At 50.2% G+C, this 14,786-nt stretch overlaps 10 protein-coding genes and 3 non-coding genes across 13 annotated transcripts; 7 read left to right on the top strand and 6 right to left on the bottom strand.

Moving 5' to 3' along the window:
* Nucleotides 1–163: 163 nt before the first annotated feature.
* Nucleotides 164–593, top strand: VTN31DRAFT_3033 (uncharacterized protein; the record flags this gene model as incomplete). The annotated part of the gene is made up of 2 exons (XM_069403268.1): nucleotides 164–250; nucleotides 303–593. 2 exons carry the CDS (start codon nucleotides 164–166, stop codon nucleotides 591–593), a joined length of 378 nt encoding a protein of 125 aa, XP_069262466.1.
* Nucleotides 594–1,226: 633 nt separating this feature from the next.
* VTN31DRAFT_3032 (uncharacterized protein) lies at nucleotides 1,227–1,685 on the top strand (the record flags this gene model as incomplete). The annotated part of the gene is made up of 1 exon (XM_069403267.1): nucleotides 1,227–1,685. One exon carries the CDS (start codon nucleotides 1,227–1,229, stop codon nucleotides 1,683–1,685), a length of 459 nt encoding a protein of 152 aa, XP_069262465.1.
* A 451-nt stretch (nucleotides 1,686–2,136) lies between these two features.
* VTN31DRAFT_3031 (uncharacterized protein) lies at nucleotides 2,137–3,685 on the top strand (the record flags this gene model as incomplete). Its single annotated transcript, XM_069403266.1, has 4 exons — nucleotides 2,137–2,398; nucleotides 2,472–2,779; nucleotides 2,847–3,219; nucleotides 3,285–3,685. 4 exons carry the CDS (start codon nucleotides 2,137–2,139, stop codon nucleotides 3,683–3,685), a joined length of 1,344 nt encoding a protein of 447 aa, XP_069262464.1.
* Nucleotides 3,686–4,475: 790 nt separating this feature from the next.
* VTN31DRAFT_3030 (uncharacterized protein) lies at nucleotides 4,476–4,850 on the top strand (the record flags this gene model as incomplete). The annotated part of the gene is made up of 3 exons (XM_069403265.1): nucleotides 4,476–4,613; nucleotides 4,677–4,738; nucleotides 4,814–4,850. 3 exons carry the CDS (start codon nucleotides 4,476–4,478, stop codon nucleotides 4,848–4,850), a joined length of 237 nt encoding a protein of 78 aa, XP_069262463.1.
* An 825-nt stretch (nucleotides 4,851–5,675) lies between these two features.
* VTN31DRAFT_3029 (uncharacterized protein) lies at nucleotides 5,676–6,657 on the bottom strand (the record flags this gene model as incomplete). Its single annotated transcript, XM_069403263.1, has 2 exons — nucleotides 5,676–6,353; nucleotides 6,409–6,657. 2 exons carry the CDS (start codon nucleotides 6,655–6,657, stop codon nucleotides 5,676–5,678), a joined length of 927 nt encoding a protein of 308 aa, XP_069262462.1.
* Nucleotides 6,658–6,963: 306 nt separating this feature from the next.
* VTN31DRAFT_3028 (uncharacterized protein) lies at nucleotides 6,964–7,591 on the bottom strand (the record flags this gene model as incomplete). Its single annotated transcript, XM_069403262.1, has 3 exons — nucleotides 6,964–6,985; nucleotides 7,044–7,483; nucleotides 7,568–7,591. The coding sequence occupies 3 exons, from the start codon at nucleotides 7,589–7,591 to the stop codon at nucleotides 6,964–6,966; spliced, it is 486 nt and encodes a 161-aa protein (XP_069262461.1).
* A 216-nt stretch (nucleotides 7,592–7,807) lies between these two features.
* Nucleotides 7,808–8,389, top strand: VTN31DRAFT_3027 (uncharacterized protein; the record flags this gene model as incomplete). Its single annotated transcript, XM_069403261.1, has 1 exon — nucleotides 7,808–8,389. The coding sequence occupies one exon, from the start codon at nucleotides 7,808–7,810 to the stop codon at nucleotides 8,387–8,389; it is 582 nt and encodes a 193-aa protein (XP_069262460.1).
* A 66-nt stretch (nucleotides 8,390–8,455) lies between these two features.
* On the bottom strand, nucleotides 8,456–9,280 carry VTN31DRAFT_3026 (uncharacterized protein; the record flags this gene model as incomplete). Its single annotated transcript, XM_069403260.1, has 1 exon — nucleotides 8,456–9,280. The coding sequence occupies one exon, from the start codon at nucleotides 9,278–9,280 to the stop codon at nucleotides 8,456–8,458; it is 825 nt and encodes a 274-aa protein (XP_069262459.1).
* Nucleotides 9,281–10,898: 1,618 nt separating this feature from the next.
* Nucleotides 10,899–10,987, bottom strand: VTN31DRAFT_t32. The gene has a single exon. It is a non-coding gene; the product is annotated as a tRNA-Pro (tRNA).
* A 420-nt stretch (nucleotides 10,988–11,407) lies between these two features.
* Nucleotides 11,408–11,494, top strand: VTN31DRAFT_t34. Its single transcript has one exon. It is a non-coding gene; the product is annotated as a tRNA-Arg (tRNA).
* Nucleotides 11,495–11,827: 333 nt separating this feature from the next.
* On the bottom strand, nucleotides 11,828–12,469 carry VTN31DRAFT_3025 (uncharacterized protein; the record flags this gene model as incomplete). The annotated part of the gene is made up of 1 exon (XM_069403259.1): nucleotides 11,828–12,469. One exon carries the CDS (start codon nucleotides 12,467–12,469, stop codon nucleotides 11,828–11,830), a length of 642 nt encoding a protein of 213 aa, XP_069262458.1.
* Nucleotides 12,470–12,817: 348 nt separating this feature from the next.
* VTN31DRAFT_t35 lies at nucleotides 12,818–12,901 on the top strand. Its single transcript has one exon. It is a non-coding gene; the product is annotated as a tRNA-Gln (tRNA).
* A 242-nt stretch (nucleotides 12,902–13,143) lies between these two features.
* VTN31DRAFT_3024 (uncharacterized protein) lies at nucleotides 13,144–14,754 on the bottom strand (the record flags this gene model as incomplete). Its single annotated transcript, XM_069403258.1, has 2 exons — nucleotides 13,144–14,435; nucleotides 14,487–14,754. 2 exons carry the CDS (start codon nucleotides 14,752–14,754, stop codon nucleotides 13,144–13,146), a joined length of 1,560 nt encoding a protein of 519 aa, XP_069262457.1.
* Between the last annotated feature and the right edge of the window lie 32 nt (nucleotides 14,755–14,786).

The following is a 14,786-nucleotide window of genomic DNA, read 5'->3' as shown; positions in this document are numbered from 1 at the left end:
ATAAGAAATGCAGCGTCTGTCGTTCTGCCGTAGAGATCGATATAGATTCCCAGTGGGTCGTCCACCCAGCCAGGGTTTCATTCACAACTGAGATGACTGTACCTGCTTCAAATCGAAGAGACCAATCCCTCGGAAGCGGGCATCTCGGATTCTACTCGACAGCATGTATGATGTCGGCTCCCTGCCTCTTGAGCTCCTGGTTCAGGTCGTGGAGTATCTGGATCCGGAAGACATTCTCCGTAGCCAAGGGGTACATGCTGCACAGTTTGAAGTTCGGAGGTTGGTCTGCTGACAAGGTCCAGGTCTCCAAGCGATGGCGCACGATTTTCTCGTCCGACTCAATCATCACGCGTGTCTTGCGCGAGACACTTGCGTTTCTGGGCCTGGACCAGGAGGGTGTCAGCACGGATGGAACGATCGCCGACCCGATGAGTTACTTCCAATGGCGACATGGCTTGCTGCATGCCCGGCCGGTCAAGAAGATCTTCCTCCCCTGGCCAGCACACTTTTTCTTTTTTACATGCCTAGTGTTGTCCGGTGCCATTCACGCCGGCTATACTATGATATCCCGGGCCGTGGCGAAGTCGAAATGATAGATCTCGAAACTGGGGAACAAACGACATTGGCCGGCAGCGGTCCAGAGTTAGTCAGTATCTCAAAGCTGTCTGATCGGTATCTTATTACGAGCCTATTCGGATGGTAAGTACTATATAACAAGGAGCAGATGTCTCTATCTCGTCGGCTGTCCAAAATCCACATTATGGTTATCAGGAGGAAATCATATGAAATGACGGCATATGATATGCATACAGAACAAAAACTCAATCAACAGATCCCTCCTAGATGGCCTTCTGGATGCGATCGTCGGGGACAAGGCAGTTTTCAGTCCCGATCTCTGGGAGTGGCCTTGCCCCATCCACGTTTGGGATCCAAGTTCGAATCATGTCCAGCAGATTGGCAACTTTTCCAATCCCGTGTTGTACCACGTGGACGCGGCTGAGGACGTACTGGTGGTGTTCGAGATCAACCGGGAGAAGCAGCCGGCAGAGGTGCAGCACACCTAATGGAGGACAACGACAAGGCAGCTTCTCGCGAAGAAGACATTCCCTTTGCCGTTCCCGGATGATCGCCACGTGGACTCGTTTCTTCCTGCCCTCCACTACAGTCACTCCTACGGCCGCAAGACTGTGAACCAGCTCTTATTTGAGACTGACAAGGATGCCACGATGCACCTCGAGTACGACCACGCCGTCAACCGGTTCCGCGCCCGATGGCACCGCACTGCCGATTCCCTCGACAAGGTCGACTACAAAGCGCATCTGACCCCTTACCTGATCTACTTCTGGAACTGGCGGACCGGTGATATTGCCATCTACAACGCCACCATCGACACGGTGACCCAGCATCAAACCCATAAGTTGGACAGCTCATCGAGCCTGGATGCAATGGACCCTTTGGACCCACCTTACGAGCATCTACAGATAGAGATCTTTGGCGACCGTAAGATTTTTGGCATGGCTGATAAGTCCGGCGTTGAGCTCTGGTGCTTCAATCCCAACTTTGTGCCAGACGAGCTGGAAATGAGAAGAAAGTTGAAACGAAATGTAGTGTTTTGTTTGATGCTGTATCTCCCAGGTAGCATTGAGATCGTCCATTTTCGCGGCAAATCAGCACGAAGCAGTTGAATGCTATATCAGTGTTGGCCCGGGACGCCTTGGGAAGGGGTAGGAGATCCGGACACGAGTAGCAGCCATGGGTTCAGTTTCCTATACCTATTTCTTCGAGTTTGGACTTTGTTCGCAGTACGAGAAGGTATCTGTATGAGTAGTATATCATTTTGCTATCGAATTCGCGGATCAAGTCGTCTAGAGTCTAGACGAGTCTTGGTCAGGATATGATGTAGAACCTTGGCTCAGTCGCTGTGCATATTCCGGCTTTACTCCGCTCTCCAGTCGGAATATCGCCGGCTCGGCTTTTGGCGCAGACCATAAGAAGTACGGACATGAATGTGTTCTGATCCATGGCTTAACTCCCAAGCTAAAATAACTCCCGGTGATTATAATTCATTGATTGCACTGTAGCACTTGACTTTTCCTTGTTTGATGTGATTGAACTATTGAAGACACCACTCTATACATGGCCGGCATGTCAGACCTCCCGCGCCTTTCCGCCACAGAAGCCCTCCGACGCCTTCGACAGGGCGATATCACGGTCGAACAGTATGCTCGAGCTTTACTCACTCGAATCGCAGAGCGAGACCCAGTAGTGCATGCATGGGCATATATCGACCCGGAGTATGTTCTGGCGCAGGCCCGTCAGTTGGACAAAGTACTTCCATCCTCCCGCGGCCCTTTGCATGGTCTTCCAGTGGGAATCAAAGACACCGGTCTGACAAAAGGTTAGTTTGTTCATCAATTTTGAGATCCCATGGCTACACTACATACTGAAAGAAAAGAATTGTCATTGGCAAGACATGCCCACTCGCTACAACTCCAACATTCATCGCGGCACGACAAACTCCTCCGTTGATGCCGCCGCCGTGATGACACTCAGGGCTGCAGGTGCCCTGATTCTCGGAAAGACACACACGACCGAGTTCTCCGCAACGGCCGAGGGCGGGCCTTGCACCAATCCGCACAATCCACGACATACTCCAGGCGGATCATCCTCCGGCTCCGCTGCGGCAGTGGCTGATTTCCAGGTCCCTGTTGCCTTGGGAACGCAGACGGGGGAGAGCGTGGTGCGGCCGGCTTCATACACAGGGGTATATGGATTCAAGGTAATTAAGTAACAGGCATCCTGATTTTGTAGCGATGAAGGAGACATGCTAAAACCGTGACGACTAGCCGACATGGGGTGCCATATCGCGGGAGGGATTTGCGCAGTACTCCATTACCTGCGATACGCCCGGCTTCTATACACGGAGTATTGAGGATCTGAAACTCCTTGCGGAAGTTTTCCACTTCGAAGACGATCAGCATGTGCCAGATAAGCCGTTTTCTGTTCGAGGCGCGAAGATCGCCTTCATCAAAACGCATATGTGGTCGCTGATGCCCGCTGGGCCGAGCTTGGTCGCTGCCTGGGAAAAGGCCAAGTCATTACTGACGAAGCATGGCGCCGTGGTGGAAGAGGTCGAATGGCCGGAGAAGGAATTCGAGAACATCACGCAGTGGCATACGAACATCATGCATGGTGAGGGGAGAACAGCATTTCTTGGACGTAAGTACATACCCTTCCCCGCCGAATCATCCCAGGTGTGATTCTCGCGTCTCACATTCTCCAAGAATACAAACTCGACCAGGCCAATCTCTCCCCGTCCATTGTGGCTCAAGTTGAAAACCACGCCAAAGTCAGTCGTCGGGCGCTGCTCGACAGCCTTGACGGTGCTGCCCGCCTGCGTCCAATCTGGGATCGATTTTCCGCGCAATACGACGCGATCATCGCACCCAGTGAACCGGATGCCGCGCCCGAAGGACTGGAATTCACCGGCGATGACCGAAGCCAGCCATGGACTCTGCTGCATGCCCCCGTTCTCAACATCCCTGGATTCGTGGGTGAGAAGGGTCTCCCAATCGGGTTAACCCTGGTCGGCGCGAGGTATCGCGATCTTCATGTCTTGCATGTTGGACAAGCAATTGGCGACATTTTCGAGAAGGAGGGTGGCTTCTTTTCCGAAAAGGAGTGAACAAACCTGTCGACTTTTCTTTAGAGGGTGACTCATGCTCCGTCCAGATCGTTGTGCAATTGATCCCGTGCTGTCGCACAACCTGCAAAGAACTCGACTAAGCCTTTTTGACTTTTTTGCTCTATTTCTTAAGCTGGTGATTCTCAGTGTCAGTGGGACCGCCCGAAACCTTCCAGGCACTCAATTCAGAGAGGAACTCAACCTAGAACCCCGGATCTTTCGCGTTGATACAGTACGTAGTACCTGGCGAACATGTGCTGAGGGCCAGACTCGGCATATATGCGCGTAACATTGAAAGCAGGTACCTTGGAAGTAAGATTATGAGCCCTTGTCTCAATCTCAGTTCTCAATTAAAAGAGCAAAGCTCGTTAGGACTGCATCGATTATCGAACATCGACTCGGAAGTGCGGTACGGAGTGGTACGTAAGCGCATACGTACTCGTGATAAGTTCCGGCCCGGACGCGACTTGTTGAGGGTTGGAGCTGAGGCCCTGAGCTACCCTGGATCTCAGCTGGGATCCGGCGATACGGCTCAGGGGCTCGCTTGGTTTAATATCAGTTTAGTCGGAACCTTAGTTCAAGTGAGCCTCGTATTCATCAACGTGGGTTTTCACCAAAGGCTGCTAGGGTAGTGAGGTACTTAAAGTACTACCTATGGATCGTTGATCCCAATGTCTTCCAATTCCTGAGGCTTTCTCTCCAGCACTGTACTTTACAAAATTTTCTCCCTCCTCCAGTTATTCATTCATTCCCGAGCCTGGTCCGACAGGGAAGAAAAAAACGCAACACAATGTTTGAGAACGGTTTCTTCGGTTTCTTCAAGTCCGGTGACAAGCCTGCAACATCGCAGGAGCAAACCTGGAATCCTACCACAATGACCATGGAGCCGCCACGAAATTACAGTGGAAGTAGTACGGAGCAGTTAGAGGTATGCTTGCCGGATGAAGAGATTAAAAAAAAAAAGCCCAGATTGATTGACACATGGTCTCAGTCGCAACAGCAGGAGCAACTGAAACTGCGCGGTGGTGGCGCCGGGAATGTTTGCTGCGGAATGTGAGTTGACTTGGAACCAGTGCTTCTTTGATTTCAAACATTGATGGAGCAACTGATTGACTTTTCTTCTCACAGTTGTGCTGGGATCCTCTGCTTCGAGTGTTGCTGTTAGAACCGTCCGCGTGATGTACTCAGCTCTTCGGCTCTCTTCCGCGACATCTCCCTACCTACTCTTTCAGCGAATACCGCGCTTGATTGATTCGGTCCCTGATTCCCCTTGAGTAGTTTACTGTACGCAGTATTGTTCGTTTTCCATGACTGATGTCGACACTCTGCTTCTGCAATGTGGATAATAATGACAAGATCCTGAGATGCAAGTGCTTGCATGAATCTGTGCTTGGCAAACTTATCGATCCGCGAATCAAATCAATTAGCCTAATTGATCGGATCGGATTTGCTCGTTGGCTACTGTGCGGTTCTGTTCCTGTCAAAACTAACAGATTCAACAGCCTGGTTAGATTCCTGTAGGCACTTTGGAAATCTGGCCTTTGCACCGATTCCTTCAATTCCTTCGAATCAGTCTCTTAATTTTATTCCTTCGGTAGGCCTCTTCGATTCTCAAAAGATCAGAATCGCAACAAAGAAACAACACATAGGAGAGCATCATGTCGATCGATCGATGATGACACAGAGAGATTGCAAATCTACCACCGGGTAGCATAACCCCGTTCAAGATTAGCCATGCCTCCATAGGCCGGTTTTTCTCTCAGATCGCCGGGATGAAGAGCGAGGCTGGAACCTCCCTCTTTCTGAGAGGATTGCAGGAAACCTCCGCTCACACGGTCGACCACCTGCTCGTGGTTCTCAACCCTGAAGACATGGCACTTCTGACTCATTTCGCAATGAGAAATCAATGCCGCAGTTGACTTGAACTCTTTCAGGCATCTTGGGCATCTGAGGATGGATTAGCGAGTTAATTGGTACTCAGGAGCGTAACTCACCTGAATCGCCTTGCCACGTGCTCGATCATGTGCTCTGCGAGCTTCTCGACGTTGTCAAACTGGCGATTACAACACTCGAACTTCCCGCTTCGCAGATTCAGGTACATGTTGGGGTTCCAGTTCGGATTGTACTCACGATATGCCTTGAGTGCCTCTTTGCCTTCTAGACGGCGTGATATTTCAGGAAATGGACCGTCTGGAGAAGATTGAACCCCCGCACGATGGGTGCTGCGCACTTGATTGTTCGCCAAGGGCGACTGCTTCTGGTTCAAGTGCTTGGAATCTGCAAGCGTTGGCCAGTGCCTGGCAGACATCTCGGACGCATTGGAGTACGCCTTGTCGTGATCTCGGTGTTTTTTCCTCTCCTCGCTCCAAGGCTGGTGGGCCAAGGCCTCGCGATCCTTCCATTCAGTACTATCAACTGGCACTCCGCCTTGACTCTGCGTATCGATCGTACTGGCACCGATCTGCGCCGGCATAGGTTCCGTGCTTTCCAATCTGTCCCTTTCCTTCCACTCCATCTCTTTCAACACTCGTCGCTGCAGCAGGGTCTGCTCTGTCACGCCACCCTGGCAAGCACCTTTTTCGATATGACTGATGTAGTGAGAAGCATTGGTAAACACACGGCCACAAGCTTCCCATGGGCACTTGATCTCCTGGAACCGCGGGTGAATCTAAACAGCGTCAGGGATCGGATGAGAGACGCTAGCCAGCTTCGATCACACTAACCGTACGGACATGGAGATCACGTCCACCCTCACTTCCAAAGTCTTGGCCGCAGAGAGGACACACAATATGGCGCTCGCTCTTGATTTTATGCAACAGCAAGCTCTCCTCGTTTGGAAAATCCTCGTCGCACCGTGTGCAGATGGTATGTTCTATGATCTTGTGGCGTCTCATTTCCTTCTCAGTACGGAAATAGTGGCCACAGTCCACGTAGGTGCAACGAACTGCACCTGGTTTCTGTGCAGAGGGCATGCTTGCAGGGGCTCTGGTTGGTTCGAGGAATAGTGTCGGGAGCAGAGACAGAGCACACGGAGATGTTGGAAGGGGGAGTTGTGAAAAGGACGGAGAGATGCGAGAAGCGATACAAACAGGAAGAACAGTCAATACAATGCCGAATTGGGAAGGAGTAGCTCTTCACTTGCATGATCTTCCATTGCAGCGTGTGTACCTAAGGTACAATGTCTCTGAGAAGACTCTCCGGAAGCTTCTTTTCAGGTCCTTAGATACAGTCTCCCACATAACCTTGGTCTACCTGAACCATAAAATGAACCATCACATCTAGAATCGGCTGTATGGCAACCTATCAAATTGCAGGTTAACATCAACCCGAGACCTCTTCCAAAAGATGTCACTCTTACCATTTGCCTCGCATGGTGATGACCGCCCAGTTATTGCCATCCTTATCTGTCTCCTTTTCGACGGAGGTTGAAAAACTGATCGCACTCATGATACCGTCCCCGAACTTCTCGTTCAAAACGGCCTTGTAAGCGTAGCCATAGTTCTGCACAATCTCATACAACCGATAAATCAAGGGTTCCTTGGGAGGCATTTCCACCGAACGGCCTCGGTCCGGAAAGCCGCTCATTTGCGACTCCAGGAGCTCAACAGGGATCCCGAGAACCGAAGAGAGATTCTTGATGTCTTCTGGAGAAGCCTTGGCTTGCCCGTAAAAGAGGGCAGCGGTTGCAACTTCATTTCGACCAATCTTTTTGGCGATCTCTTCAAACGTCAGTTTCTTCGCTGCCTTGGCTTCAAACAGCGTCTTGGAGTAGGCGGGCAGATATGGATGCTGAGTAACCTATTCATGCAGACGCAGTCAGAACCTGTGTACTCGGAAAAAAAACCATCATGTTCGCCAGATAGGCACTCTTGCTGTGCGTACATCAAGCGTTGCGATATCAGCCATTGTTATATCCTTCAGTCCGCCTCTCTAACACTACTATGGGTTTGGGTTGGAGAAATTCAACGAGTTGCATCCCCAAACAATCAATCTGTCGTCACTTTTATATCACGAGATCTCCAACCTACTGAGGGGAAACATCGAATGCCAAGGCCCATTAAGCATCAACCGGTTTCGTCATAAACCCACTCCTGCAAATCGACATCCATACATAGTACAGTGATGGGCAGAGTATGTAGCCAACAACATGAACTGCATCTCGTGGAGAAGTATTTGGACTTTGCATGTACCAAAGTGTTTTGCTCCAGCTGGATGTCATTTCTGGCATCTTGCTGGCGCCTGGTTCTAGAGAGTAGTACTGTGCTTCATCCCCGCCAGCTCCATGTGCTACAAGCGACACCAGTCCTGTATTCCCCACATTCGACTCCAACCCCTCCGGAGTTGCATGACGTACGAGATAGTACTAAAGGATTATTGTCTCAGTACCTCTGCAATCAATATAACAGGTATATAGTAGACAGCAAATTGGCTGAAAGTTCGACGCGAAAATGGAAAAGCAGCGGTTGGCTGAAGCTTAGGAACCTACAAATACTGTGGTTTGCAAATGACATATTGAGTAGATTACATAGGTACAATAATAAGACTGATTTTAGAAGAACTGCACTGTTGATTGTCTTCAAAAAAAAAAAAAAACCTCCAAACACCCTTATTGATCAAACCCAAGCAATGCCCAGTCACCAAAGCGAATGTCCAAACAGTCGACATTCCCACCCTCCCGTGGCATATCAAAAGCAGTTACGTTGATTTTGTAGCAATTCCCCACTCCGTTCCGGTCCGTTGGGATGCTGTTACATACTGGTCGAAACTGAATCAGAGATGGTCAGGGACGTCCTGGCCGTTCAGCCAGCAAGACAATGCAAGATCGATGCTAGCGGCGACGGCGTCGAAGTCGTTGTTGGTGAATGCTTGTTGATTGCGGTCATCTGGAGGAGCTTTTTCGGAGGATTGCGGGCCGGTAGCGTTCGTCTGATTAGGAGAGCTCAATGTCGAAGCGTCGGCACTTAGGAGATGAGAGAATGCAACGAAGTAGCTGGTGGATCTTTCGGGACGACATGACGTTGACCATGAGTCTTCCAGGCCCGGAAGCGATTCTTCTGTCGTCGACTGACCATGTCGGGGATAACACTCGTCGGTTGCAAAATGGTCAAAGGACGTTGTTCCGTACAGCCAGTCGTCCATGTCATCGTGCAAGATTCCCAAACTCCCATTCACCGCTCCGTAAGTCATCGGCACCGACTGATCACTCCCGGCTGAAGATAGATCGTCCGCATCTCGGGGCGGGCTTCTCGACTCGACGTCGTTGCCATTGCAAAATCTTCGCTCTCGTCCCCGCATAGCATCTTTGTCGTTGTTGCCAGGATCTGGACGCGATTTATTGATCCTGGTTTTATTACTGTGCCCTCCTTTCGTCATGTTCTTCATGTGCAACGAAAGAAGCCAATTGAAGGTACATGCTCGTCGCCACTTCTTGCAATTCGAGCAGGAATCCCAAGGTGATAATTCATTTGGAGTGGTTTGACAGAGGGCATTCCGCCTAATGAGGAGAGCTTTCCCCACATTCGCATCGCAGCCTCTTTTTCCCTTGCGACATTGATCACAGCTCCGATGTTGGACACGTCGAGCTTTGCTACTCATTCTGGATACTGTTCACGAGCATCACGATTCGAAGTAATGGTACCCTGCACGAGGGCCAAGTGACGAGCTGGTGGACAATGTCTTGCAGATAACCTTTTGCCCTGGCTGATTCACTACTTATCAACAATAATGACAAATGCTCTTGGATTTCTGGCCCTCTTGGGAGAGGGGTGAGGGTGTCGTACGTGGCTCCACCCCCGGAATATTAAGTTCCTGGGGAAAATGTCTGGGGTAGAAGACGTGGATTACGGACGGAATCCCCGAATTCCCCATCCAGAACCCGCTCCAAACCCAGAGATTGGTTGCCTTCCTTGAAATCCGGCCAGATCCACCTCAGCTCCGACAGTCTCTAAGCCTCTAGATCAGCGCCATGCGGAGGTTTGATATTGGATGTTCCACTTTTCCAGCAGAGCTATGAGCCTATGTCCGACACCTCCTTCCAGGGTACAGGTCACGCGAACCTCTTGATATGTGTGTCCTGTTTGCCACCAGTTCTCCCTGAAGAGGATAAGTACCTAACGGTTGAACTGCAGGGTCCAGGATAATGACCATGGAAAGTATCCTTTCTGCTGTGCCGAGCAGACGCGGTTAATGAATGATACTGCTTACGGAGTACCTATTGCATATCATGGATATATATATCCTTGGAGTTCTTTGGCGAGGTGATGCCTCATAAGTACTCCGTACTGCAAGCTTATAGTCCTTAATAGAATCAAACAATCAATGTATGTACTGTGTGTGCGAGAGAAACCGTCAAGTACTTCCCCTCACCAAGCCGGGAGAAGACATGCTCGATACCCGACACTACCTGAGTCATTGAGCACTCCGTACAGGCATCATTGAGGCAATGCCGGACATGATTACTCCGTAGTGTGTCATTGTGCGGCGCATGCTGAACATGTTCTCCGAGAGCAATAAAAAAAAATACCAGTACATACCCCAAATTCCTGCCAACAGTTCGGCACAAGGCTAATGCGTGGGGTATTAGTGTTCTGGTCCAATCATCGATGCTTAGCGGCTGTGATCCTGCAAGCAACTGAGAGTCTATGACGAACTTGGAGACATCTAGGCAGCTTGCTTCAGATATTTGTCCAGTAAGCAGCACCTATCACTGGCGGTGTTCTCCATACGGAAGTACTCCGTATGTACTTCCTCAAGCAATGCACTCGTACACAGGGAGTTGCCTACCTGTGGGACGCAGCGCTCTTCTGCGCAGAGTATGTACAGTATGTACCTACACGAGACTGATCGGACTTCATGGCATTTCAAGTAATGATGAGCACTCGATTCTTGGAAGTAAGAGCTGAGTACGGAATATCTACACATTAGTCCAGCGTTGTGGCTTCATGTATTGTGAGCTTGCTGCTCCGGGTTCACTGAAACGAAAGTCAAAAAGGAAGCAGTGCAATCCTGGACGGTGAAAGTTTGACCCCTAGAGCCAATCGCATCCTCTCCCGAAGACCCTGAACCAAGTGACACGACTCGCACGAGTATGTCAAGGTGACCACTAATAATACTTCGGAGAAAGTGCTGCCTTGCTTGCCCAACAAAACGGTGCGACTAGGAGCGAGAGCGAGGAGAGTTTGAAGAATAGCAGGGTAAAAATGAAAATAAAAAAGGCCCGAGCCGCGAATCGAACGCGGGACCTCTTGCATTCAAAGAGGGAAGGATCCCTAAGCAAGAATTATACCACTAAACCACCCGGGCTTATTGGTGACAGACCACTGGGCCAGAACGTCTCACTTGATACGGTGTGCAATAACTGCGTGCTAGCGCCAAAACTTTCCAGGGCTTTTGATTAGGGCTCTGACGATCATGTGGCTGGGTCATCACATGACTGCATGGCACGCTGCATCGCGGAAACGATCGCATTGTACTAGTAGAGGCAGCGAACCGGCAACCTATGATTTTCAAGGGACTGGATAGTAGGATCATCGAGAATATCAAAGTATTAATGGGTTCATTTCGAAGGATTCGAACCCTACCAGAGACGTAGCCACGTCCGGAGTAGGCTAGGTTAGAGGTAGGCAAGGAACCTGTTCCACACTTCCAGTCTTTCCATTCAGCCACTGGTTACGAAGACTTGATGGGTTGAGATGACAAAGATCTCCCAACAACGTCAACAACGGCCGGCTGGCCTAGTGGTTAAGGCGCTCGTTTCCGGTGCTCAGTTGAGCTTGCGAGAGATGGCAGGTTCGAATCCTGCGTCGGTCGTTGCTTATAATTTTTTTTTCTCCAATTGGCAGCGGAGTACGTGGGAGTTACAAACTTTTTGTGTTTCTGACTGAACGCAAAACTCATCTATTCATTTTCGGCGCGACGTTGTTGAAGTTAATTGAGCTGATTATCTTTTCCGGATGCAGATTTTTGTCCCAGCCATAGGTAGTACTATTTACTCGACTCCGTACGGAGTACACGCTCTGAGTAAAAGCCTCTCAAGGTCTTGATAGACAGAAGAACGACCGTGAGACATTCAAGATTAAGTTGAATAGTCCCATGTGACAATTATCTCGTGTAGTGAGGTGCTTGCTATATAGAAACGCAAATCTATGTTTCTGAACCCTTCGAATCACGAGTCTTATCAGCCTTCGAAGCATCGTCTTTCTTGCCCCAATTCCAAACCTCCCGGATATGATCCATGATTAAGTCTCCGTATCCCTTGCCTTCACTTAATGCACGCTGTTCCTCACGCAGCCGTCTCTCTTTCCATCCCTCCGTCTCCGACCCCATCCATATCCTTTCGAGTATCGACCGATCTGCCGCATCCCGCTGCTGGCGATAGCGTTCCAATTCTTCACCAGAAAGTGCGGCCTCGCGTTGCGCACGGAGTTGCGATTGAATCCGTTGCGCCTTCTCCGTCGGAAGGGCTGAGAATATCCCCCCGCTGGTAGCATTCTCGCCATCTGCACCGGTATGTGCTCTTGATCGGAAGAGATCGTCGAGTATCCCAACTCCCCGTCGTTCTCGGTATAGATGATTTGCGGACCCGATAAATGCCCCCGTCAAGGCCACGGTGTACAGGTCGAATTTCCGCGGTGGGAGCGCGATTAAAATCGGCGATGCGACAATGAATGTCCAGGCCGCGTAGCGTTTGAATTTGATAAAATCCTGTGCTCGTCGGGATTCAAGGGAAGTGCTCGAGGGCTGTTCTTGTTCATTTTCAACCTTGGTAGGTTGCTGCTGCGACATCTTTGGATCTTTTCTTTACTTTCTTCCCTCTCTCTCTCTCGCTCCCGTGGTCAATCAATGGTTCTGATCTCTGTTGATGTGTTGAAAGCAGTTTCTTATGATCAATGTACTCTCAGTTGAGTTTTGAGAAGGGCAGTCGGAAGAGTTGGTCGAGGCGGAGCTTCTGTGGATCCGCTTTACCTAACCTTCTCTGTGAATCTCCTTGGGTTAGGTCAAGCTTTTTGCAACGTTTGCTTCCTGACAGTTACAGGCTTACAGTTCTCATTTCTCGCAATCTTGCCGAACGTACTCCGTACTCAGTACGAAAATATTATATATTCGTAATACCTTCCCTTTAGAGCAAATTTAGGTTCTATAGTGTAGAGGTTTAGCACACTCGGTTTTGACGGCATTCGAATCCGAGTAACCCCGGTTCGAATCCGGGTAGGACCTAAATTAACAGTAGTTTTTTTTTTCTCGTTCCTTCTGGGCTCGTTAGAATGGAGTTATTGTATTCGCACGTTTGCAGGCATGAAACGGGGTAAGGGTAATTATGACCATCTAGTGGCATCTACCTCTAGATACCTCCACATACCTCTACGTACTCGTCGCTCACGTAGGCAGTATCGCAATTTTCTACGGAAGTTAAATGTCAGAAGTAACAGGTAGATGATTTACATTCGAATAGACTCATGTCAAATCTCGGCCTCAGAAGCCTCTTTTTCTCCACTGTCCTCAGTCCTATCCTCTTTCCCACGATCTTCAAGTTGTTGCTCTTCGTTTGACTGCTCTCCTTTGATGCCCTGCTGACTGGATGGCTCCGCTTCCGCCTCCGCTTCTTCATTGACGCTCTCCTGCGGCGCCGGGGGCATCTCCTTCGAGTACTCTGGGTCCACCGCCGCCCGATGCAGTGCTCTCTTATACACTTCCGCTTCATCCGGATCACGAACCCTGAGGTGGATTTGGTCGGCCTGGTCTTCTCGCGTGCTTTGTGACAGCGACGGCGCAAGGCCCGCCTTGGCAATTTTGCGAGTTCGTTCTGGCTTGAGTCGTGTTTTGCTGATGATGGGATAGTAGTAAGCGGCCTTCTGCACGCCGGAGCGGGCCGACGCCATGGTGTCTTCTGCTGGATCGTACAGCGTCAGGGCAATGTCACGCTGTTTTTGGTCTCGATTGAGTGTTTGAGAGCTGGTGGCATAGGTGCGGACCCGGTCGTAGCGGTGGAAACGGCTTTCACCGTCATCATGTGTGTAGTTGTCTTGATCATCACGGTCCGGATTCGACATATCCAAGCTGTGTTTGATCTTTTGCGTGGATGCTGGACTGTTAGACTCGGGCAAGAACAGGTCGTAATCCCATGGAATTGCTCCCGGGTCTGGGTAGAGGTTGGGATTTGCTTTGTGAAGCGCAACCTTGGCAGCGTGCTCCTGACAGATCCGTTCTTCCGGGGCCGACGGATATAGGATAGCCACGTCCATTCGCTCGTCTCGTTTTCCTGACACAGCGGGAATTGGTATTTTGTCGAATTTGAATTGAACAAAACCGCCAGGATCTGGAAAGCCTTGCAGATCTGGCAGTACCGGGAAGAAGCCAACTGGCTTGAGCTTTGGGTTATCTGGATGCACAGGGTTCGCCCATGCGTCGGTTTCCGCCTTCGTCGGTGTGTGGCCCTTGATCCGTTCTGCCGTGTCTTCCCCGGTATGTCGACTCTCCGGGTACGCGATATCAAAGCCTTTGATGATGTGCTTCTTGATGTATATTGGATCTTCGTTCGAGATCTTCGACTTATCATTCAGTCTGCGTGATTTCACACTTGTCGGTGTAACGCGAACGCCTTCAGTGCCTCGTGCTGCGGTGATATACTGAGTACGACGGAGAAACGAGACATTGGCATTCTTGATGAAAGGATTCTTCAATTGTTCCAGCGGAATCAAGAGTTGCGCATCTGCAGGGTCGGCTGGAGGAGGGTTCTCGGGTGCCAAAATAGCTGGCAGGATATCAGCAGAGCACCCGTCATTGTTGCAGCTATCGTACGTACCACTCTCATCACCTAAATGGAGACCCGGAATCCCCACCAAGTCAATAGGCATACCACCTTCGGCATCCACATCGATATTGGGCTCCTCTCGTCTCACTAGATTGGAGGCAAATCCAGGAGTCAAGAAGCCTTCTAACCCCTCGTGCGGAATATCGAGGAGCTTGGGGGGCATCTCCGGTGGAGGCAAATCATTGCGGTAGCGCAAGGAGACAATATATTCTTGGTGGAAGCCCTCGGAGGGCCGAGAATCCTTTTTTGGCCTCGACATGACAACGAGAAAGTACTACCTCGACTATTGCT

This window comes from Thermomyces dupontii (assembly GCF_041956625.1).
Source record: "Thermomyces dupontii strain NRRL 2155 unplaced genomic scaffold VTN31scaffold_2, whole genome shotgun sequence".
Taxonomy (NCBI): domain Eukaryota; kingdom Fungi; phylum Ascomycota; class Eurotiomycetes; order Eurotiales; family Trichocomaceae; genus Thermomyces; species Thermomyces dupontii.
Note: the sequence above shows the minus strand (reverse complement) of the source record. Positions and strands in the feature narration are given on the sequence as shown.